At 37.5% G+C, this 25,433-nt stretch overlaps 1 protein-coding gene across 2 annotated transcripts in view; it reads right to left on the bottom strand.

Moving 5' to 3' along the window:
• Positions 1 to 2,818: 2,818 nt before the first annotated feature.
• The window catches only part of SEC22A (SEC22 homolog A, vesicle trafficking protein), an 89,221-nt gene continuing 66,606 nt past the window's right edge, over positions 2,819 to 25,433 (bottom strand). For both annotated transcript variants that reach the window (XM_060418607.1, XM_027956447.3), the window contains 2 exons: positions 16,604 to 16,669; positions 2,819 to 6,654 (listed from right to left, as the gene is read on the bottom strand). In XM_060418607.1, coding sequence (XP_060274590.1) covers positions 6,454 to 6,654; positions 16,604 to 16,669 — 267 coding nt within the window. In that variant the 3' untranslated portion in view covers positions 2,819 to 6,453. The remainder of the gene's footprint in view (positions 6,655 to 16,603; positions 16,670 to 25,433) is intronic.

Raw genomic sequence — 25,433 nt, 5'->3', positions numbered from 1 at the left:
TGACTAGACGGATCTTTGTGGGCAAAGTAACATCTCTGCTTTTTAATACACTAAGTTTGTCATAGCTTTTCACCAAAGAGCAAGCATCCTTTAATTTCATGGCTGCAGTCACTGTCCACAGTGATCTTAGAGCCCAAGAAAATAAAGTCTGTCACTGTTTCCACTGTTTCCCTATTGGCCATGAATAGATGGAACCAGATGCCATGATCTTTGTTTTTTGAATGCTGAGTTTTAAGCCAGCTTTTTCACTCTCCTCTTTCAGTTTCATCAAGAGGCTCTTCAGTTCCTCTTCACTTTCTGCCATTAGAGTAGTATCATCTGCATATCTGAGGTTGCTGATATTTCTCCCAGAAGTCTTGATTCCAGTGTGTGATTCATCCAGTCCAGCATTTCCCATGATGTACTCAGCATATAAGTTAAATAAATAAGGTGATGATATACAGCCTTGATGTACTTCTTTCCCAGTTTTAAACGAGTCTGTAGTTCAATGCCTGGTTCTAACTGTTGCTTCTTGACCTGCACACAGGTTTCTCAGGAGGCAGGTAAGGTGGTCTGGTATCCCCACCTCTTTAAGAATTTTCCAGTTTGTTGTGATCTGCACAAAGTCTTTACCATAGTCAATGAAGCAGAAGTGGATGTTCTTCTGGAATTCTCTTGCTTTGTCTATGATCCAACAGATGCTGGCAATTTGATCTCTGGTTTCTCTGGTTTTTCTAAATCCAGCTTGTACACCTGGAAGTTCTTGGATTACATACTACTGAAGTCTAGCTTGAAGGATTTTGAGAATTACCTAGCCTGCATGTGAAATGAGCGTTAACTGTACATAAGTTTGAATATTCTTTGGCATTGCTTTCCTTTGGGATTGGAATGGAAACTGGGCTTTTCCAGTCCTAAGGCCACTACTGAGTTTTCCAAATTCACAGCCATAGAGTGCAGCACTTTAATAGCATCATTTTTAAGCATTTTAAATAGTTCAGCTGGAATTCCATCACGTCCACTGGCTTTGTTCATAGTAATGGTTTCTAACGCCCATCTGACGTCACACTCCAGGATGTCTGGCTCTAGGTAAGTCACCATACTATCGTAGTTAGGTCCAGGTCATTAAGGCCTTTTTTGTATAGTTCTTCTGTATATTCTTGCCATGTCTTCTTAATCTCTTCTGCTTCTGTTAGGTCCTTGCCGTTTCTGTCCTTAATTGTGCCCATCTTTGCATTAAATTTTCCCTTGGTATCTCCCAATTTTCTGGAAGAAATCAAAGGGCAAGGGCAAAATGTCCTTTGCTCACCTTTAGGCAAAGTCCCTTTGAAAACCCAGCCTCAAAGAAATTCACCAGCACAAGGAGGCAGGTAACCAAGGCAGAGCTGGGAAGGGGCTGCTGGGACCAGAGAGGAGACAGAACTGACGAGCCCTATTTCCCACTGTCAGATGGAGCCTGGACGTGCTTTTGTGCATGATGCTTGCACTGCCGTACTGTGGGATGTAGAAGAAAAGGGCAAATGTGAACTGTGGGTGGGGTTGGGCTGAAAACACCATTTGTTGCCAAGGAAACACCAGGAACAATTCATAAGGTTCCAGTATCGACTTCAGGAACTCTTTGAGAATGAAGCCTTTTCTCTCCTTGAGATTCTTTAGCCTCCACTGTGTTGAGGCTATTCTTTACACACCAGCATCACCAATGCAGAAGAAAACGTCTGCACTCATGTCAATGCCACTCACTGTAACGGGCAAGGAGAATACAAGCCATGTGGCTTCCAACCACACAATGCTATGGCACTGTGATTTCACTTGTTGAATAAACCTAGAAAGCTTGGCCACCCAAGGAAGAGATGTTACAAGAGTGGCAGCCACAGATACCACTTCTCTTTGAAAAGCTCACTGCTCAAACAGAAGGCTACAATATGCCAGCATTCAACAGCAATCCTAGGACATTGATGAAGATCATCAGACCCTAGGCAGTACAACCAGAAAAGTAAAATCCTCAGCTGACATGGGCTCTGCACAATTCATTTATAACCCTGGGAGTTGGAAAGGTTTCTTCTATTAACTTTAGGCCAGGATATTCCTAAAGCCAATTTAACCCCAAATTTAGATTTGACTTTATCACAATATTTTTAGAAAGACTCCATCTCCTTAGTGATGTAAAGCAGAAAAATAAAAAGGCTTGACCACAGACAAAGAATGAAACCCTGAAAAGAAAGTGAAGTCGCTCAGTTGTGTTTGACTCTTTGTGACCCCATGGACTATAGCCTACTAGGCTCCTCTGTCCATGGAATTTTCCAGGCAACAGTACTGGAGTAGGTTGCCATTTCCTTCTCCAGAGGATCTTCCCGACCCAGGGATCAAACCCAAGTCTCTCGCATTGCAGGCAGACACTTTACCATCTGAGCCACCAGGGAAGCCCTGAAGAGCGACCTATAATATGTAGTAGAGCTAAGTGTTCAATTTGGTCTGAGTGGTGGCTGATTTTGAAATAATTTGTTCTTTTACTACATACTCTATTAAAACTATTTTACAGTGAATAAAAAGTCTGTTAAAACAGCAAAGAGAATAGTGAACACACACACACAATTTGCTGTGTCTCTTGGAAATCCAACAGCCTGGAATGGGCTCTCGGTTACTCAGTAAATCTTTTGTATTAAAGGCCAAGTGTATGCCTTTTTGGTAGGTCGCTAACCCCAGGAGGAAGCACTTTTGTGACAGGAGGGTTAAACGTTCACCTGACAAATCTGGTCTCTGTGGAGGCTTGACAAATCAGAATTCTAATGAGATTCCACACACAGTCCAAAAGAAATGGAGCTATGCATTTCTCCAGAATGGATTCCACTGTGAAATAGACAATATTTAATACAAAACAAATGTGCTAACCCAGAGGTAGCAGATTCACTTTATATAAGTTATAAAATTACAAAATTGGGTAAAGGTTTCCCAAGTGTCAAGGCATTTGTCTTAAATGGATTTTCAAGCTTTAACACGGATACTTGCTTTTAGCTTAGGAGCAGAATTCTTATTGGAACAAAATCCTCTATTAAACACATAAAAAAAAAAAAGCCCTGAAATGAAAGCCTTTGAACGCTGGTACAAAGTTGAGGATCCAAGGCACAATTGTAACATGGAAATGTGTGTAAAACAACTGAGGATTTTGTTCCTTTTAGCATTTCACAAGACTGCCAAGTGAAAACATTTTTACCTGAATTCATCAGGAAGACATCTTTTCTGAGAAACACGCTCTGACTTACAGATATAAATCAAGACAAAACTTGTTTTCCTTCTTCTAGCCTTGACTTTCAAGAAATTCAAGAATCAAATTTTATACTCAGTAACAGCAATGTGTTCACCCTTCTTTCTAGTCTCATTGGTTTTGCTTTTCTTCCCTTAATGTTCATATTTTATTACCATTATTGTGTATGTCTTTTTTGGATATGCTTCCCAAATTCTTTTGGCAAGGAGGCCAGGTATACTTCAAATACACACCCGACAAAAGCAAGCAAATATTGCAAATACTTTTAGGATATAAAAGGGAGTATCTTTGCCCTCATAGAACATCATAATCAAAAGCAACATTTCAGAATTACCTTAAGTAAGATAATATACACCTAGATACAATAGCGGGCTAAAGCTCATTATTTTAAGAAGTCCCCAGGACTTCAATTTTACCAAGAATAGACATATTTCCTGAATATAATCTTAGTTATCTTCATTAATATACTCTTAGCTACCTTCATTAGCCCAACCCTGGGCTAAGAGATTAGAAATTGTGTGTGCTTTGCTTTTGACCCTAGATAAGTCATTAACACCTGGTTATCATAGTGTCCTCTTTCCTATTGGGAAAATGGTACCTCCTCAACAGTAGAAGACCCATTATGATTAGGTAGGTGCTCTTAGAAGTAAAATTGCAATATAAATGCAATGTATCACCACCATACACATTAGAGGCCTAAGTGATTCTTTCTCAAGAGCTTAAAAACTTCTTTACATTCATGGCAAAAATTTATCTTTCTAAAGTCATACTTTCTTTGGCAACAACATGAAGAGGCAGGAAAGCTGTATAAACACACAAAGATGCAGGAAACAAATAATGAAAGAAAACATTTCTATACATAAAACATTATTTATACCTGTTTTCATTGTTTACATTAAAATATAAACATCCCCTTATCCAAAATAGCTGGCGAAAAAACTAAACGAAAAACAAATGAAGGATTTAAAGATAGCTGGTGAGTTTTCAAGTGTCCTTGCTTAATACCAGACATTATGACTCAATAATAAAAAGAACCAAACTGGTAAGAGAGCTATAAAGTATCAATATACAGCAAAATCTCGATGAACCAGAATACTCCAATTTCCTGGTTAATCAACTATTTACAAGAAAACTCTTCTTGCTTTAACCATTAGTTTATAAAAAACTTTCTCAAGTTTTACTTTCTAAAGTAAAGTGAACCAAGTTAACTTTCTGGTTCAGTAACTACAAAACACCAAACATAAATCAATTTTATTTTGATGATTTAGGATCATGTGGTACCTTGGGATAATCTCTCAGAACACTCACAATTTCTTTGCAGTTTTTTTAGGGGCAGAAAATTGGAGGGAACTGGAGTTTCTTGTATTAAATAAATCCCCCAAATCATAAGCTTTCACTGTCTTCTTTTGCCTCATTCTCCTAAAAAGGAGAGTGTAGCAAAAAGGTTGTAGTTAAGCAGGATTTCTCATTGTAAGCATACCTATATATACTGGTTCTGGAAACAAGGCAGTTTGGTGACTTTACCCCTCTGGACAATTTTTTCTGTTTAATTAATATACCCAGTAACATGAATTATATGTAATGAGTCCACTGTTTTTCTGGACATCAAATTTCAAACCTTATGAATTCCTTAATTAGAATCTTTCTTCAAGAAAATCACTCATGAAGATGATTTCAAAACCAGAAAGTGAAAGTGTTAGTCTCTCAGTCCTTGTCTGACTCTTTGCAACCCCATGGACTATAACCCACCAGGCTCCTCTGTCCATGGAATTCTCCAGGCAAGAAATACTGGAGTGGGTAGCCATTCCCTTCTCCAGGGGATCTTCCAGACCCAGAGATCAAACCAGGTCTCCTACACTGCAGGCAGATTCTTTATCATCTGAGCCACTGGGAAGCCCTCAAAACCAGAACCAAAATATGCTTCCTCTCACAACTGCTTAAACAATCTTTACAAGTTATCAAAAAGCACCACTTAGATAGTAGGTGCTTAACTCCTCGAAGTCATGAAATAATATGAGGGATAATAAGTGCTGAGAGAGGAGTTACCTTCTGACTCTTAGAACAACTCAGTGTTTCCACAGGGCAGGACCCATATCACTTGGTGGCTTGTGAGATGACTTTAGGTGATACACAACACAGAGTTAAATGATGTTGAGTCACAGTGTGAATGTCATTCCCTTTATAATTTTCTTTTAAACTTCTGATAATTCCACAGAGAGAGCCCATTTTGGGGCTAGCTAACATCTCTCACTGCAATAAAGAAAGAGTAGGCTTCTTGGATTCAGAGCCTTGGCAGTCATTAGCATCCAGTTAGAATCTCACAACATCCTGTTTTATTTTTAATTTATTTTGTAGTTCTCTTTTTTAATGGCAAACTGATGCTGGTTTTTCACTTGGAGTAGAGGTTAGTTTCTTTTTAAAATGTTTTAAAATTTAAAAGATAAATATTAAGTAAATAATAGCATATGTAATAGTAATACTTAAGTGATTGAAGTTTGGCAAATAATGGCTATAGCCTAATGACATATTTTTAAAAAGTGATTTCAAAAGAAGGTGTAAATGTGGTCTAGGAAAGAAACGTGTCACTGTGTTTTCAATACTTATGATGCTCTAGGGATGAGCTCACCACAGCCTTCTCCTACATCAGGTGATTTCCAGAGTTAAGATTCAAGCAAAAATATAAAAGGAAAAAGAAACCATTCCATACCAATCAGGACTTCATAGACTCATGGTACAATAAATGTGCAAATGATCTAATATTTAGTGAGTCATTTGTTTTACACATAAACTTTCCAATTCACTGCAGCATCTTTTATTTGGTCTGTACTAATGCCTCACAAAGGCAAACTGGGGTTGTAGAGTTCCTGCTTGGTTCTCAGAGCAAGTACCACACACACTTCTTGACTGAATTCTCCAGCCATGATTCAGAGCTGTTGGCCAAGTCTTCCAATGGCATCTGACTGTTCTTCCAATGCCATTGCCCTGTAGAGAGGGCTCTTCATCTTCTTCTGAACGATAATCATGGCCAACATTCTGCTGACAGGAATTTGCCTACCAGGTATTGCATGCTCACAGGCATGCCATGCTGACTTAAAAAGGACAGCTGGAGAGAAAGAAAGCAGAGCTTCTCATTTGTGGTGAACAGTTTCTTCATCACAGTGGTAGTGTCCTTCCTTTTCCTCTTTAAGGCAAGGCAATATGTCTGAAGGATGGTGTCAGACATCATAATCAGGAGCTTTGCCCTGGGCTTGCCTTAGCCAGATCTGTAGTGTAACAAATGCTCCCACAGTCACGTGAAAAAAAAGCTGCCAGAGGTTGCGCAGTTCATAGAGATACATGTTGCATAGACAGATTAAACCGAAAGTCAAAAAAGATTTGACATTCCGCCAGCTGGTATAGTAGACGAGTAAATAACACTGTTGAAAATATAAAAATAAATGATGATTAGGGTTATAGGAAGAAGAAATGGATGCTGCAACTATAAAACTTTAACAGGCCACAGGGTGAAATATGAGAGTGGAATGAGGGGATTTTTCAACTACAGATAAGACAATGTAATATCTTTAAGACATTCAGCTATGAAAGCTCCACAGCTTAAAAGGGAAATAGGTTTCTCCTTTTATGTTTTTCATTTTTCAAAAGGAAAAGCGTTTTGTATTGTATTTAAAATAGATAAACTTCCATGCAAACAAGCTAAACAAATTCCTCAAGATGACAGGCAACTAAGAAGCAGTCTTAGGATCTTAAGGGTTCTTATCCCAGAAAGGTTAAAAAAAAACTCATACAAGTTATTCAGCAAAATGGGCTCATATAACCTGAATCTGTATATTAATGAAATCAACAAATATTTACTTGAGTCTAAGGGGCTAAACTAGAACCTGAGAGAACACTTGAGGGAGAATTTATTCAATGGAAATTTATTTATCTGTTTGGTGTTGTTCTTTGGTTTTAAGTAAACAAAGACCTCACTCAGATGGAGCTTACATTCTACTGGGAGAAGACAGATTATAAAGTTTATATATAAATATATATATGTGTTTATATATATAAAATCAAGCAGTTATGTTCTAAAAAAGATTTTTAAAAATGGGACACAGAACTCAATGAGTGCTGATTTAAAAGATAAAATACTCTCCTGCACCCAAACCCTGGCATTCACCTTTCCTCCTTTATTTTTCTCTATATTACATTTATTAACATACTTCAAAAATATGCTTATTTTTTTTGTCATCTATAGTCTTCCAATGAGATCCAAGCTTCATGAAGGGAGAGGTTTTTAACTGCCTTGTTCACTCACTTTTCTCCATTGCCCCAAACAATGCCTGAAAGTTAAGTCGCTCAGTCATGTCCGACTCTTTGCAACCCAGTGGACTGTAGCCCACCAGCCTCCTCCATCCATGGGATTCTCCAGGCAAGAATACTGGAGTGTGTTGCCATTTCCTTCTCCAGGGATCTTCCTGACCCAGGGATCGAACCCAGGTCTCCCACATTGCAGGCAGACGCTTTAACCTCTGAGCCACCAGGGAAGCCCAAACAATGCCTGGTATGTATATAATAAGTGCACAATAAAAATCTGTTGAATCAATGAACTATTTTCTAGAAGATATCTAAAACTCCAAGTCTGGGATATATAGGAGTTACATATGATCACAAAGTCTTAGGAAAGAGGTGCAGGACTCTGTGTGAGATTTATATCCAGACTTCAGAACAGGAAGAACATTAGAGTGTTTGTGACAATACAGAAAGAATGTGATGCTCTGCTTAATGCATTTAGTTCTTATACAGATCAGGCCTGTGTTTGCTATCCAAGCAAAATTTAACTAGAAAAATTTATTTTATTGGAGTGTTTTGAATTTAACAAGTTGAAAAAAATAGAAATTTTCTTTTGAAATAATTTTAAATGTAAGAAAAGTTACAAAAGCTTTTCACCCCAACCAAATGTTATCCTCATATAACCACAGTATAATCATCAAAACAGGAAATTAACATTGATTTTAATACTATTAAGTAACCTAAAGACTTCACTTGAGTTTTGCCAGCTATCCCATAAGACCCTTTTCCTGGTCCAGAATCCAATCCAGGACTCCATATTTAATTTAGTTGTCAGGTCTCCTTGAATCTTTAACAGCTCAAGCCTTTCTTTGTTTTCTGTGACCTTAACAGTTTAAAGAGTACTGATCAGTTATTTTGTAAAATGGTCCTTAATTTTGGTTCGGCTGATATTGTCTCAAAATTGAATAGAGGATATCCAATTTTGGAAAGAAGAATACCAAAGAGGTAATATGTGATGTGTCAAATTACTTATTAACTGTGATCTTTTGGTAAGGTGGTATCCAACAGGTTTCTCCGCTAGTTACTGTTTTTCCCTTTGTAATCAGTATCCTGTGGGAGGATACTTTGAGATAATGTAGATTTCTATCCCATCATACTTTTGCCCACTGGTTTTAGCATCTATTGATGATTCCTGCCTGCCACAAGTGTTTGCCAAATGGTCACTTTCAATTTCCATCATTCTCTACATTTATTAACTGGAAAATTCTACTATGAAGAAGAGCTAGATTACCTGGTATTTTTTAAAAATAAATATTTAATTTGTGGTTTTCAAAGGCTTTAAAGATAATGGTCTGTACCCCACAGATTACTTACTAATTACAAAGAGGAAAAAGATACTTTTGCAATGGAGATATCTGATAGGCAATCACTTAATCAAATGATCAAATTTATTACATGCCTCTTGACTTCTGTAATTAGAGGTATACATTATACTATACTACATAGTATGGTCACCAAAATAATTAACCTGAATCTAATCACAAGAGACACATCTAGATTATGGGGCATTCTATAAAGTATTTGCTGGGACTGTTAAAAAATGTCAGGGCTATGAAAGACCAAAACAAAATATAACAACAAAAAGGGCAGGAGATGGCATTGTAGGTTAAAAGATACACAACAACCAAACACAACGCACAACTTGAAATCAGAGGAAAAGAGCTACAGAGAACATTTCGGAGACAACATAATCTGAATATGAATCCTATGTTAGGTAATACTGTATCAACGTTAAATTTCTTGGGTGCGATAAAGGTATCACAGCTATGTACAACAGAACGATGTCTCTGTTCTCAAAAGACACACGCTGAAGTTTCCAGAGGTGAAATATCTTGATGTTTGTAACTTACTTTAAAAAAAAAAACCTGCAGAAACCTCTGCTTCTGGGAAGATGGAGTTGATGTACTTTCCTCTATTCTTACCACTGCATACAACTACAAATCCTGGACATTATATATCAAACAAGTATCAGATGACTCTGGATGATAAAGAGAAGAAGGCAGACAGGCTAAGGACCTTAAGTCTCAAGGAATGACACACTGGTAAATTACCTAAGTTTGTTTGTTTTGCCTCATATACCACACTTGGAGCTGAAGAAGTTGACAACCAGAAAACCACTGGATGTACACCAACAAAACAAACAAAACTCAATAAAAATTTGCTTTCTCTAGCCAAAAGACCAAGAGTGACGCGATTTTCCACAATAGAAACTTGTACATAACAACTATTCTACTACAGCCAAACACCACCAAAACCAAACCAAAACAAACCAAAAAAGCCAACACACACACACACACACACACACACACACACACACACACACAAACTGTGACCACCCATATTCACCCCATCAAAGCCTATGTGGGCAGCCTATAATGCTCTAAGGAGATGTTCTCATTCTCCAGGGCTTCAGAGAAGGCAAGTGGGAAGCCAGAACTTTGATTTCCACTGGATGGTAGGAGTCTCTCAACCCCACCCCATGGGGTATCACTGGAGACTACGAAGGACTGCAGAAATTCACCTCCACTTGGCATTAAAAAGGCAATGGATTTCTCATTAGAAGCTATGAAGTTCAGATAAGAGTGGAACAACATTTTTCAAGTGTTGAAAGAAAATTAGCTCTCAATCCAGAATCCTATATCCAACAAAAATATCCCTTAGGAATGAAGGAAAAATAAAGACAGTCTCAGATGACAGAACCCACTCCAGTGTTCTTGCCTGGAGAATCCCAGGGACGGGGGAGCCTAGTGGGCTGCCATCTATGGGGTTGCACAGAGTCGGACACGACTTAAGTGACTTAGCAGCAGCAGCAGATGACAGAAGATGAAGAGAATTCATCACCTGCAAATATACTCTAAAGGAATGGCTAAAGGAAGTTCTCTAGACAGAAAGGAAACCAAAAAAAAAAAAAAAAAAAGGAACCTTGCAACACTGGATAGAAAAGGACTACATCAAAAATACATGTTAATGACTAGCTTTGCCTTTTTAAGAATTTTCTAAATTATGTTTGATGATCGAAGTAAAAATTGTGACAAGGTCTGATATGTTTCTAAATATATGTAGAGGAAATATTTAAGACAGTTATAAATAGAGAAGGACAAAGAGATATAAAGAGTTACAATTTCTATGCTTCACCTGAACTAGTAAAATGATGACATCAGTAAACTGAGTAAGTAAAATGTAATACCTAGAGCAATATTTAAAAAGTCATCCAAATAAATACATTCAAAACCATCACAGATAAAACAAAATGGAGTTCTAAAAAAAGTGTTCAAGTAATCCACAGGAAGAAACAAACAATAAAACAGAAAAATGAAAAAGCTGAAGACAAAAAATAAGATGGCAGACAAAAGCCTTAACATGTCAACAGCTACACTGGATATAAATGGCTTAAACATAGCAATTAAAAGATAGAGATTGACAGGATGTATTAAAAAGCATAATAAACTCTATGTTATCTACCAGAAACTCACTTCAAATGATATAGGCAAGTTTAAAGTAAAAGGATGGAAAAAGGTGTAGCATGCAAACACTAACCAAAGGCAAGCATGAGTGGCTATCCTACTATTAGATAAACATAAAAATATTTTGGGACTTTCCGGGTGGTCCAGACTCCATGTTTCTACTGCAGGGTGCACAAGTTCCATCCCTGGTTGAGAAACTAAGAAACAGAAAGTGCAGCCAAAAAAACAAAAATAAATAAGTAAAATTATTTCAAAGAAAGTAAAAATAACCAAGGACAGAGAGGGATATAATGATAAACGGATCAATCAATTAAAAAGATCCAGTAATCCTAAATATGTATGAAGCAAACAACAGAGATGCAAAAACTGATAGAACTCAAATAAGAAATTCACAAATACATGAATATAGTTGAAAATTTCAACACTCCTCTGAGCGTGCATACATGCTAAGTCGCTTCAGTCATGTCCAGCGCTTTGTGACCCCATGGATCCCATATAGCCCACTAGGTTCCTCTGTCCACGGGATTCTCTAGGCAAAGATACTGGAATGGGCTGCCATTTCCTCCTCCAGGGATCTTCTTGACCCAGGGACCAAATCCGCATCTCTTAAGTCTCCTGCATTGGCAGGCGGGTTCTTTACCACTGGTGCCACCTGGGAAGCCCAACAATTGATAGAACTAGCCAGGAAAATCAGCCAAGACATATAGAAACTGAGCAACACTACCAACCAACAGACTCTAATCAACACTTACAGAACACTCACTTAACAACAGAATACACAGTCTATTCAAGTGCCCGTGAAATATATACCAAGACAACACATATTCTGGGCCACAGAACAAACCTCAACAAATGTAAAATAACTGAAATCACACAGAATCTGTTATCAAACTACAATGGGATCAAACTAGAATAATGGAAAGAAAATGAAAATATCCAAACACTTGGAAACTAAGCAACACAATTCTAAATAATCCATAGGCCAAAGAGGAAACTGCAAGGAAAACATTTTTTAATACACTGAATTAAACGAAAATACAACATCTCAAAGTATGGAATGGAACTAAAGAAGTGCTAAGAGGGAAATCTGTAATATTAAACGTACACATTACAAAAGAGAAAATTCTCAAATCAAATAATCTAAGCTCTCACCTCAAGAATCCAGGAAAAGAAGAGTCAAATAAACCCAGAGGAAACATGAGGACACAAACAATGGAGGTAGTGCAGAAATCAATAAAATAGAAAACAGGAAAGAAACCATAAAACAAGGAACAGGCTCTGTGAGAAGATCAATGAAACTAATAAGACTGATCAAGAAAAGAGAAGATACAAATGATCAATATGAGAACTAAAATAAGAAATATCACTACATATCCTATAGACATCAAAAGGATAGTAAGGGAATACCACAGCCATCCAACACACAAATTTGATAACTTAAGTGAAATGGACAATTTCCTCATAAAATGCAAACCATCCATTGTACACAATTATGCGAACAGCTCTATAACTATTAAGAAAATTGTAAGACCTATTAGGGTTTTCCTGGTGGTCCAGTGGTTAAGAATCTACTTTGCAATGCAGGGGACACTGGTTCAATCCCTGGTCCAGGAAGATCCCACGTGCTGTAGAGCAACTAAGCCTGTGTGCCACGACTACCGGGCCCACGTGCTACAGCTACTGCAGTCTGTACATCTAGAGCCTGCGCTCTGCAACAACAGGAGCCGTCAAAATGAGAAGTCCACACATCACAATGAAGAGCAGCCCCTGCCCCTCGGAACTAGAGAAAGCCCATGTGCAGCAGCAAAGACCTACCACAGCCAAAAATAAAAATAATCTTTTTCTTTTAAAGACTTACTAATAGTGGAGGTAATCAAAACTGTATGGTACTGGCAGAGGAACAGACACACAGATCAACAGAACGGAACAGGGGATCCAGAAACAGATCCACACAAACATGCCCAACAGATTTTTTCAGTGCAAAAGCAATTCAGTAGTGGGGAAAAAAAGGAAAAACTGATAAATTAAACTTCATAAAAATTTAAAATGCTTGAACTACAAAAGACTCTTAAGAGGATGAAAAGCTAAGACTGGGAGAAGATATTTGCTACATATTTGACAAAGGACTAATATCTGGAATATATAAAGAACTCTCAAACTCAACAGTAAAAGACAAACAATCCCATTAGAAAATAGGCAAAAGACATGAACAGACATTTCACCCAAGATGATACACAGGTGACAAACATGAAACGATTTTCAATATCAGTAGCCCCCAGGAAACTGAAAATTAAAACCACAGTGAGATTATCACTACACATCCATCAGAATGGCTAAAAAAAAAAATACAGACACCACCGAATGCTGACAAGGATGCAGAGAAACTAGAGCATCCACACAGTGCTGAATGTAAAATGGTACACCACTCTGGGAAACAGCTTGTCTCTTAATAAGCATGCAATTGCCATGACCCAGTAATTACACTCCTGGGCACTGAGCTCAGAGGAACGAAGAATTTTTTCACACAAATCCCAACCATGAAAGTCTATAGCAACTTTATTTATAACAGCCAAAAACTAGAAACAATTCAGATGTCCTTTAAATGAGTGAAAGATCAAACAAACTGTGGTACAGCCATACCATGGAATACAATTCAGCAATGAAAAGGAACAAACCATTGATACGTGCATGGATAAACCTTCAGAGATTACGCTGAATAAAAAATGCCAACCACAAAAGGTTATATATACTATATGGTTCTATTCATATAACACATTCAAAATGAGAAAATTATATTAATGGAGAACACAGTAGTGGTTGCCAGAGATTAAAGAGGGGTTGGAGTTGGGGCAGGAGGGAACTATAAAAGGCAACCTGAGGAGTCTTTATGGTAAGGACTGTTATATACTTGACAACATCAATATGCATTGTGATGTTGTATTATAGCTTTCCAAGGTGGTTACATTGGGGGGAAACAGATAAAATGTTATACAAGCACGCTTTATGACTCCAGGTGAGTCTAATTGTCTCGAAATAAAAAGTCTAATAAGGAAAACAACTTCACATATTCATTTTACCTGCAACTTACACTGTAAACAATGAGTATATACCCCATATACACACACAAACAAAAAAAGAATAAGACAAAGCAAACGTTGTGAAATGTTGACAACTGGTGATTCTAGGTGCACCAGTTTCTCAACTTTTCTAGAAATCTAAAGGTTTCCAAAATAAAACACAGAAGGAAAAGTACAGTCTCTAGTTCCTTCTGATTTCCTATTTTACGTTTTTGGTCCTGCAGTGCAGCTTGCGGGACGCTAGTGCCCAGATTAGGAACTGAGTCCATGCCCCCTGCTGTGGAAGCGTGGAGTTCTAACCACTGAACTGCCAGGGAATTCCCAGATTTCCTATTGTGAATGCTCCATATCAAGACTGAACCCTGTGATTCTGTAAGTATCCAGAGACTGGAGGAAAAGGCACCAAACCATTTAGTAGTGGCCTTTGAGGTCTGATCTAAAGGAGATTAAAAAATACCCTGAAATTGGAGATACAGCACATCCCATGGTAAAAGCTAATCACTTAATTTTTCCTATGGGGAAATCATAGGAATATGCTAATCATATTTGGAAAGTATTCAGTTTCAAGCCTGTCAATATGAAGGACATTGTTTTTTTAATTTTTCTTTTTTAAAGTATTTATCTGTTTACTTCTCAAGTGAAAAGAAGACCTGGGTGACATTGCTCCACCATAGGCTACTCTTAAAACTATCAATACTTTCATCTGTTCTGAGAAAGTTAACAGAGGTATGCCTATCCTTGGCAAGAGCACTGGTTCTAAGATCACCTAGATTCAAGTCACTGACTGACTGTAAGAACTGTCTAGGCTGGAGTGAAAAATGGCGATAATGATAGGATTAGTGTGGGGCTTTCTTTGAGGATCAAATGGCATAAGGAATGTAAAGAGGTTACCACAAAGGAAGAGCTCAACACATTTTTGCATTATTATTAGCATTTAAAATTATTTCATTAAGGTAAAACAGCTTAAAGTATATTTTATAAGGATAATCATTCATGAGACTATTTTAAAGTCAATATTTACCTCACATTGTTTTAGAATATGAAATAGTGCATATAAGTTATTAAGTTATACACTTACAGCATTATAAAAGTCATGCAAATATAGGAATTTTGCTTAGAGGTAGCATGATATAGTGTAATGAATATGACATTTAAAATCTGAAGACCCAGTTCAGTTCTGACTCTACCACTTGCTGGCTATGTGATCTCAGGATAGTATTGAAACTGCTTCAGATTTCTCTTTTTCAAAAAAGTGAGGATAATATACCCTCTATGATAGACTGTAGAGATTAAAGGACGAAATCTGCACAAGAATACTTCATAAAATTAAAATACCTGTGACATCAGTGAAGACAAGCTTTCATATCTCCTGTATGAAATGTCATTCATTATAACCCAATCTGTCAAATTTGACAGAAAAACAATTTCTAAAGCTAATATAAATGATTAAGAAAAATTAGGGGAATTAAAAAAAATGGAGCCACTGTAACTAAAATTTCTAATGTCTTTACATAAAAGTCAAATGCATACATTTAATATATTTCCCTAAAGATTTCTTCTGAGTTTTAGGTACCCTTTTATTTGCAGTACTGAATCTAACATTTTTCTATGCAAGACAGAGAAATGTGACACCTGTAAGTGTTAAGTCAAAAGGCCTTACTTGCTCTAACATGTTTCAGCAAAAAGACTTGAATCTGGGTAATCAGCATGGTTAAATCTCCCTTCTCTAACTCATCTGTGCCTCTTCTGGTCTTGGAAATGAGAGTACGTATCTCCCTATCATTCAGGTACAAAACCTCCTCTCTCCTGAAGTCTCAGATCTACTTGGCCTTCGAATCTCAGCGAGTCTTCCTTCTCAGCGTCCTTTCTTTTCCTATCCCTACTGCCATTCCCTGGAGAAGGGGTAGGCTGCCCACCCCAGTATTCTGGCCTGGAGAATTCCATGGACTGTGCAGTCCATGTGGTCGCAAAGAGCCGGAAACAAGCGAGCGACTTTCACTTTCACTTTTCACTGCCATTACCATAACTTAGGCTTTCATTACCTTCTGCCTCAAAACTAATAGCCTTACTTGTAGTCTCTCTGCTCTGACAATCTACTCTATTCATCACTGCTAAATTAAATATCCTAAAATCCTGCTTTTGCTGTTCCCTCTTCACAGACCGTCTCAAAAATACAAAATTCTCAACCTGGAGTAAAAGCAGAGCCTGCAAGTAGAATAATAAGTCACCAGAATATCTAGAAGTAGCCCTTACTGCCACAGGCTGATGACCTGCTGCCAATGAAGCCCCAGCACAGGAAAAGGGCTAATACTGAATTCACTGGGATCTATGTTCATTCAAAAGGGTCACAAAGCTTACAGAGGCTCAAACTGAAAAACGAGGTAAAGAACTCAGACATTATTTTATTTTAAGTGCCCAAGAAGTTAATTAGAAATGACACCTGAAATGAGCAATGACAGGAAGGTATTTCTTAAAAATGAGAGAGAACCTACCTGGTAAAGGCAGGCTGCTGTTCCAAGAAAAAATGCAACAATGTAATTAAAGTCCTCACCATCACTCTGCAAAAATAAAATTAAAAGTTACTCTCTGTGGAAGCCCATTTCCAAAAACAATCCATTGGGATAGGATATGACCTTTATGCACAAATGGTCAAAATTTTCAAAAGTGGCATATAAAAAAAAGAGTCCTAAAAGAGAAACATAAAACCTGGGAGTGTGAGGTAGGGGAAGCCTACCAGTGTTCCTCTAGGTCTGGGCTCCCGCATCAATTATATCTTACCCAAGAGAAGATGAAAGCCAATGGAAACAAGTTTCCGTGTAACATTAAACGTGCCTCATGTGTCTCTCCTTTCCACTAAAGAAACCATATGAAAATACACAATACCCCAGCAGCCTATAAAGCTAGGCCTGCTTATTGGGATTACTATTTGACTCAAATAAATACTGACAGTTTACATCTAGAACTAGCAGATCACGGAACTGTCCAATGAAGTCATTTGACATGATTAACATTTTTTTAAAAAGACACCTAAAATTGAAAAGCTACTGTCCACTAGAGTGTGCTAAATCCCAATGAGGAAATTCAGTCACATGTATTATGCTAAAACCACTCAGAGGAAAAAGAGAGATAGATTATGCATAAGAGTATTTCTTTTAAAAGAAAACTGATGGAGACATGCAAAAACCCATTTTTTCCTACTCCTTTTCGGCTCCTTTTAAATATCTGTATTTCTCAAGTCTTTTGATGGAGTAGAACATAAAGCCCAAGCAGCAGCATCGCATTTCTTTTCTTCTAGGTAGGAACATTAAATATGGCCTTTATTTTAGAAAAAAAAATCTCTATAGACAATAAAAATTTTCAGAAGACATGGGAGTGTCTCTCATGACCATGAGTTCTTGAAATAACATAAAGCAGACATTCCTTTTCCATTCGCTACTGGACAACAGAAGTGCCTGTAAGGCAGAAAGAAAATGGCTTACCCTAGTGAGAGGATCTTAAAATAGAAACCATTAATCTGTCTGGGATGGTTAGACCAGTTCTATACCAGAGACAAGGAAGGTCAAGAAAAAGCCCTTCTACTTTAATAATTCTAAGACTTTTAAATAAGTTCTGCTTCATTGTTTTTTCTTCTTCCTTTCAATTATCTTTTTTGATTATAAAAGTTCATATTCATTGTAGAGAATCTGATACAAAACGTTACAAAGAAGAAACTCACATAGTACATAATATCACAATTTTAGGAGAATTACCACTAACCATTTATGTACTTCCTTCTAATCCTTTCTGTACAAAAGTATATGTACATTGAAAAAATGGAATCATACTTTTATGTACTTTTTAGTACTTCACACTGTATCATAAAACATGTTCTCAAGATACTAAATATTTCTCAACCACTTAATTTGTAATCATTACATAACCTTTAACTGTGGGGCTATATAATAATTTCATTATTGTCTTAAAATCAAATATTATATTTTCCCTAAATCTACAGTATCACTTTATAACTCTCCTAATTGCCTTTGGAACACTTAACAGCATGTTTCTGGAGTAGATCAGAACTGGGTTCAAATCTTTACTTATTAGCCAGCTGTGTGACCATGGATACTATTATTAATATTTAACTCCAATTCCCTTTTTTGAAAATAAAAGTTGTAGAGAGTGAAATATCAATAATATTGGGAAACACAAAGAACAGTAACTGACACAGTAAGTATTCAAAAACATTCACTAATTTTTCCTTCCCAGAGGTTACTATGTGCATCATTTATCAGATAATTAGGATTACCTTTCAATATTGTTTAAATCTCTAATTTACTAGCCTTGTCTTCTCAGTGAGATCCTAACCTTCCTTCAAGGAAGAAAATAAATGTTATTACTTGCAAGAAACTGCACAAAGTGAGAATTCAACAAATGAATGCCAAATTGAGTTGTGCTTTGGAAAATCTTTATTTCCACTTAGTAAAGAGAATATTTATAAACATATTCTTCCATTCAAGAAATAGTCATTCATTAAACACTGATGGCCCAAGTACTCTGTTATGCAACCAAGGATAGAAAACAAGTCAACACAAAATGAGGAAGCTCAACTCTAATTAGGAAGGCAGATATAGAAAGTAACAATTTACATCCGAAGTGGTAACTGACGGGATAGGTGTATGTATAGGGTACTAAGGTAGCATACTGGAGACACATTTAATTCTGGAGAAAAACAGGATCAGGGAAGGTCTGTCACAGAAAGTACAGCTTAATTTGCATCTTGAAGGATAAACCAGTAGACAAGGTAGGACAAGAATTCCAGGCAAACGGAGTAGCCTGTACAGTTTTAAGAGGATAGGATGACTCCAAGGTCTCCTATTTAGGCAACATTTGAATGATACATACACTAAGTTGGCCTTTGCTGGTTGTTCAGATGCTGCAATGTGGGAGACCTGGGTTTGATTCCTGGGTTGGGAAGATCCCCTGGAGGAGGGCATAGCAACCCACTCCAGTATGCTTGCCTAGTGAATCCCCATGGACAGAGGAGCCTGGCAGGCTACAGTCAGTCCATGGGTTACAAAGAGTCGGACACGACTGAGAGACTAAGCATATACAAACACTAAGCCGGGAATATAGGAGGAAAAATGCGCTTGAGAGAAGAAAAAATGAGTTCATTCTGGACTCAGGTATTTTGGAGTTGCTCGTGAGATATCCAAAAAATAAGTTCAGTAGCCATTTAAGTCAGCTTCAGGGAAGAGTTTAACCTAGAGATCTAGTTTAGTAGTCAAATATTTACATAGTAGTTAAATGAAATAAAGGAATATGACAACGAAATGCAAAATATATTTCTTGACTGGCTGATAGACTAGAGAGAGGAAAAAATATAAATATAAAGGATATTTGGGATCAAATATGAATTGTGAAATCTGAAAACATTTTATAATTAGCTAATACTACATTGGTCTTCAGTTTCTTTGGTTTAATAAAGGTATTGTGATTATGCAGGAGAATGTTCTAGTCCTAAAGACAGACATATTGAATAATTTTGGAATAAATCTGTCATAATTCTGAAAATTTACTTTCCAATGATTCAGAAAAAAAGTAAATAAAGAGAGAACGGAAGAAAGAATGGTAGGTATGTAACAGTTCAGTTCAGTCACTCAGTTGTGTCCGAATCTTTGTAACCCCATGGACTGCAGCATGCCAGTCTTCCCTGTTCATCAACAACTTCCAGAGCTTACTCAAACTCATGTCCATCAAGTCGGTGATGCCATCCAACCATCTCATCCTCTGTTGTCCCCTTCTCCTCCCACTTTCAATCTTTCCCAGCATCAAGGACTCTTCCAATGAGTCAGTACTTCACATCACATGGCCAAAGTACTGGAGCTTCAGCTTTAGCATCGGTCCTTTCGATGAATATTCAGGACTGATTTCCTTCATGATGGACTGGTTGGATCTACTTGCTGTCCAAGGGAGTCCCAGGAGTCAACACTACAGTTTAAAAGCATCAATTCTTCAGCGCTCAGTTTTCTATATAGTCCAACTCTCACATCCATACATGACTACTGGGAAAACCATAGCTTTGACTAGACAGATCTTAGCTGGCAAAGTAATGTCTCTGCTTTTTAATATGCTGTCTAGGTTGGTCATAGCTTTTCTTCCAAGGAGTAAGCGTCTTTTAATTTCATAGCTTTACTTTCAAGGAGCAAGTGTCTTTTAATTTCATGACTGCAGTCACCATCTGCAGTGAGCCCCCCAAAATTTTTTGGAACCCCCCAAAATAAAGTCTCTCATTGTTTCCATTGTTTTCCCACCTATTTGCCATGAAGTGATGGGACCAGATGCCATGATCTTAGTTTTCTGAATGTTGAGCATTAAGCCAACTTTTTCACTCTCCTCTTTCACTTTCATCAAGAGGCTCTTTAGTTCTTCTTTGCTTTCTGCCATAAAGGTGGTGTCATCTGCATATCTGAGGTTATTGATATTTTTCACGGCAATCTTGATTCCAGCTTATGCTTCATCCAGCCTGGCATTTCTCATGATGTACTCTACATATAAGTTAAATAAGCAGGGTGACAATATGCAGCTTTGACATAATCCTTTCCTGATTTGGAACCAGTCTGTTGTTCCATGCCCAGTTCTAACTGTTGCTTCTTGACCTGCATACAGATTTTTCAGGAGGCAGGTCAGGTGGTCTGGTATTCCCATCTCTTTCAGAATTTTCCAGTTTGTTGTCATCCACACAGTCAAAGGTTTTGGAGTAGTCAATAAAGCAGAGGTAGATGTTTTTCTGGAACTCTCTTGCTTTTTCCATGATCCAGCGGATGTTGGCAATTTGATCTCTGGTTCCTCTGCCTTTTCTAAATCCAGCTTGAACATCTGGAAGTTCACGGTTCAAGTACTACTTGGAGCCTGGCTTGGAAGATTTTGAGCATTACTTGGCTAGCATGAGAGATGAGTGCGATTGTGCGGTAGCTTGAACATTCTTTGGCATTGCCTTTCTTTGGGATTGGAATGAAAACTGACCTTTTCCAGTCCTGTGGCCACTGCTGAGTTTTCCAAATTTGCTGGCATATTGAGTGTAGCACTTTCACAGCATCTTCTTTTAGGATTTGAAATAGCTCAGCTGGAATTCCATCACCTCCACTAGCTTTATTCGTAGTGATGCTTCCTAAGGCCCACTTGACTTCTCATTCCAGGAAGTCTGGCTCTAGGTGAGTGATCACACCATCATGGTTATCTGGGTCATGAAGATCTTTTTCGTATAATTCTGTGTATTCTTGCCACCTCTTCTTAATATCTTCTGCCTGTGTTAGGTCTATAACATTTCTTTCCTTTATTGTGCTCCGGTATCTCTCATTTTCTTGAAGAGATCTCGTCTTTCCCATTCTATTGTTTTCCTCTATTTCTTTGCATTGATCACTTATCTCTCCTTGCTATTTGTTGGAAGTCTGCATTCGAATGGGTATATCTTTCCTTTTCTCCTTTGCCTTTAGCTTCTCTTCTTTTCTCAGCTGTTTGTAAGGTTTTCTCAGGCAACCATTTTGCCTTTTTGCATTTCTTTCTCTTGGAGATGGTCTTGATCACTGCCTCCTGTACAATGTCATGAACCTCCGTCCAGAGTTCTTCAGGCACTGTCTATCAGATCTAAACCCTTGAATCTATTTGTCACTTCCACTGTATAATCGTAACGCATTTGATTTACGTCATACCTGAATGGCCTAGTGGTTTTCCCTACTTTCTTCAATTTAAGTCTGAATTTGGCAATAAGGAGTTCATGATCTGAGCCACAGTCAGCTCCCGGTCTTGTTTTTGCTGACTGTATAGAGCTTCTACATCTTTGGCTGCAAAGAATATAATCAATATGATTTCTATATTGACTATCTGCTGATGTCCATGGTAGTCTTTTCTTGTGTTGTTGGAAGAGGGTGTTTGCTATGACAAGTGTGTTCTCTTGTCAAAACTCTGTTAGCCTTTGCCCTGCTTCATTCTGTACTCCAAGGACAAATTTGCCTGTTACTCCAGGTGTTTCTTGACTTCCTACTTTTGCATTCTAGTCCCCTATAATGAAAAGGACATCTCTTCTGGGTGTTAGTTCCAGAAGGTCTTCATAGAACCGTTCAACTTCAGCTTCTTCAGCATTACTGGTTGGGCAAAGACTTGGATTACTGTGACATTGAATGGTTTAGCAGCTGTTAATTGTATTGCTTTTTAAAACCTTTCTGTAAGTTTGAATTCTGTCAAAATAAAATGCTGTGTTGGGGGGAAACAGGGATACAAATGAAAAAAAAAAATGCTTTTCGGTCACTAACAAGAATCTCTATATACTGCTATGAAATGATTTACATAGTTAGATGGAAAAAGATTCAAATCAATATGAATAGTATACTTCCATTTACAAAGGAATAATTTTAAAAGAATATATAAGTAAAAATATAAATACATATTTATTAACATATGTGGGCTCCCCTGGTGGCTCACTGGTAAAGAAACCACCTGCAATGCAGGAGACCTGGGTTCAGTTCCTGGGTTGGGAAGATCCCCTGGAGAAGGGAACAGCTACCCACTCCAGTATTCTGGTCTAGAGAACTCCATGGACTGTATAGTCCATGGGGTCACAAAGGGTCGGACACAACTGGGAGACTTTCACTTCATTTCACTAACATATGCACAGAGTCTTTCTAGAAGGATATACTGGTGGTTGACTCTGGGGAGGAGAAATAGGAAGAGAATTGCCTATTATGAAAATTACAGGCTCTGAAATTTGCCATGTACATGTTTTACTTATGTATGCATGACTGTTGATATCTGTAGGATACATGCATTAACTTTTTAAAAAGTCATTATGAAAATATCCAAGAAGATGTAGACTTTAAAGACTATAAAGCCAAGCACATGACACAAACCCTACAATTTAAAGGACAGGTGGAGGACGAAATTTACCAGATAAACTGAACAACAAGAAGAGAAAGGGAAAAAAATACAATAGGAAAAACTGTTTCATGGCAATGAAGGGATGAGATTAAGTCAAGAATAAAGTAAAACATCGAACTATTAACAGTAATCTATTTTATTTGGTTCTAAGTTTTCTAAAATAAACATTATTTTTTAATTCAAACAATGAATTATTTTCAAAAGCAAGCACTGAACAACATGTGTGATGAGACAGAGAGGACACATAAAACAAGGCTTCTAAAGTGGCTGCAATATCTGGTGACCCAAAGGACACTGGTGAACTTAATGGTCACTGAAAGAATTATAAGGGCAGAAAGGGATCATGGTAAACCAAGAGAATAGAGGTAAGGGAATAGGGGCACAAGTATAGTCTATGCTTTCAAAATATTAGAAGGGAACATACATCAAGAAGTTTTTTAGGGGTGTTTGTTTTAAAGATCAGCAGGCTATAGCATACTTATGAGCTGAGAGAACAGAGCCAGTAGAGAGGGAGCATATGAAAAACAGATGGATAGCTACAGGATGGGGAAACATGGGGCAGAGGTTTAGAGAGGGACGAAAGTGGGAGTCAGTGGGGGCAGGGTGGACAGTAGATGGGATTAAGGGTGAGGTGGGGAAGAAAGGGCTGAAGTAAAGAGTTCAAAATTTTAAAAATCACATCCACCTTCAGAGGCTGCTAGGGTACCAATATACTGCTTGAAAAATAATTAATAAAGGGAAAGAATTTTTTAAAATAAGGATGTCAAGGTAAGCAGAAGCTTGCTATGATAGCCACAAAATGTATTAGAATGATACTATTTAAATGTCTGTAATAATTGAGAAACATTCACTTTTTAAACTTCAGTGAAAAAAAGGACACAAAGTTACATAATGGTATGATATGTGTGTGTATATATATGGTAGATATTAATAAAACAAGGGAAAATTGGGGGATTTTTCTTTTCTTCTTTATATTTTTCCTTCCAACTCTTTATGCACAGAACACATGAAAAATGCATTTATTTTTTTGAAGAAAGCAATCATTGCATCTTAACATAGATATAATGCTGCTGCTGCTGCTGCCAAGTCGCTTCAGTTGTGTCCAACTCTGTGTGACCCCATAGACAGCAGCCCATCAGGCTCCTCCATCCATGGGATTTTCCAGGCAAGAGTACTGGAGTGGGGTGCCATTGCCTTCTCCAAGATATAATGCTACTAAAGAAATAAAAACTTCCATTGAGCTTTAATAGGTATATAATTTGTTTAAAAGGTAGTAACAAATCTATGGGAAATAAAGAACTCCAGGAATAAAAGCAAGCTGACTTTTAGTTATAGTATCCATTACAAACGTCAGACATGACTGAGCAACTGAACTGAACAAACAATTTCAGAACCAGAGCCGTAGTAATGAAGTGATCCTTGAGCCTCTGTAGTCTAAAACTTTCCTCTTGCAAAATAGAAAAATGATATCCAAGAAGGTAAAATAACCCATCCAAGGTCACAAAGTTTTCTATTAGCAAATGTGACCCAGGTATTCTGACTTCCGGGTCAGCATTTCTACTTCTGTATCAGAATACTCGTCTTTTTTTCCTAGTGCACCACATGTGAATTACTTCTGGTTGGCATCAGTCTAATTAAGATCATCGTTCCAAGGCTGATCCTTAAAAGAACACAGGAAAAATAAGCCCAATCTGATAAAAGCTTATGCATTTGTGAGGTGTCAATTCACAATAACATCTCTAAACTCAGAACAAAGTATGGAAATAAGCGAAAATAATCTAATTTACACGTTACTGTGAATACCAAATCAAATTTACCAACTTGAAAAAAAGCTGTACTCATCCTAAACCTCCCCAGTCTGAACTTAGATACCAAAGAAAAACTTCACTACTGGGCATTGTAATAAATCACTTCTTATCACCCTAAGAATCAGTTATTAATCCAGAAGAAACAAACTTGTGCTGAACCTTCAAACGACATTAACTACATAGGAATGTTAATTCCTGTGGGTTCTCAAATTTAAATTGCCTCAGGCACCAAGTTACATACTAGAAGATAAATGTGGCAATCAGTTTTAATACTTAAGGACAGTATTTAGAATTCACAGCCTTAAAAAATCAAATTTGAAATTAATATCAATATATTGCTCACATTCAGGACACATACTATACATTTTCAGCTAGATCTAAAAATATGGCCCCCAAATAAACCCTTTGCTCTTAAATCAAGTATTAAAGAAATGCTGAGGCCACTTAATCTAGGTACTGTTTTTCCACTTCCTCTGTTACTACCATGATCTGCTGCTGCTAAGTTGCTCCAGTCGTCTCCGACTTTGTGCGACCCCATAGACGGCAGCCCACCAGGCTCCTCCGTCCCTGGGATTCTCCAGGCAAGAACACTGGAGTGGGT

This window comes from Ovis aries, chromosome 1, assembly GCF_016772045.2.
Source record: "Ovis aries strain OAR_USU_Benz2616 breed Rambouillet chromosome 1, ARS-UI_Ramb_v3.0, whole genome shotgun sequence".
Taxonomy (NCBI): domain Eukaryota; kingdom Metazoa; phylum Chordata; class Mammalia; order Artiodactyla; family Bovidae; genus Ovis; species Ovis aries.
Note: the sequence above shows the minus strand (reverse complement) of the source record. Positions and strands in the feature narration are given on the sequence as shown.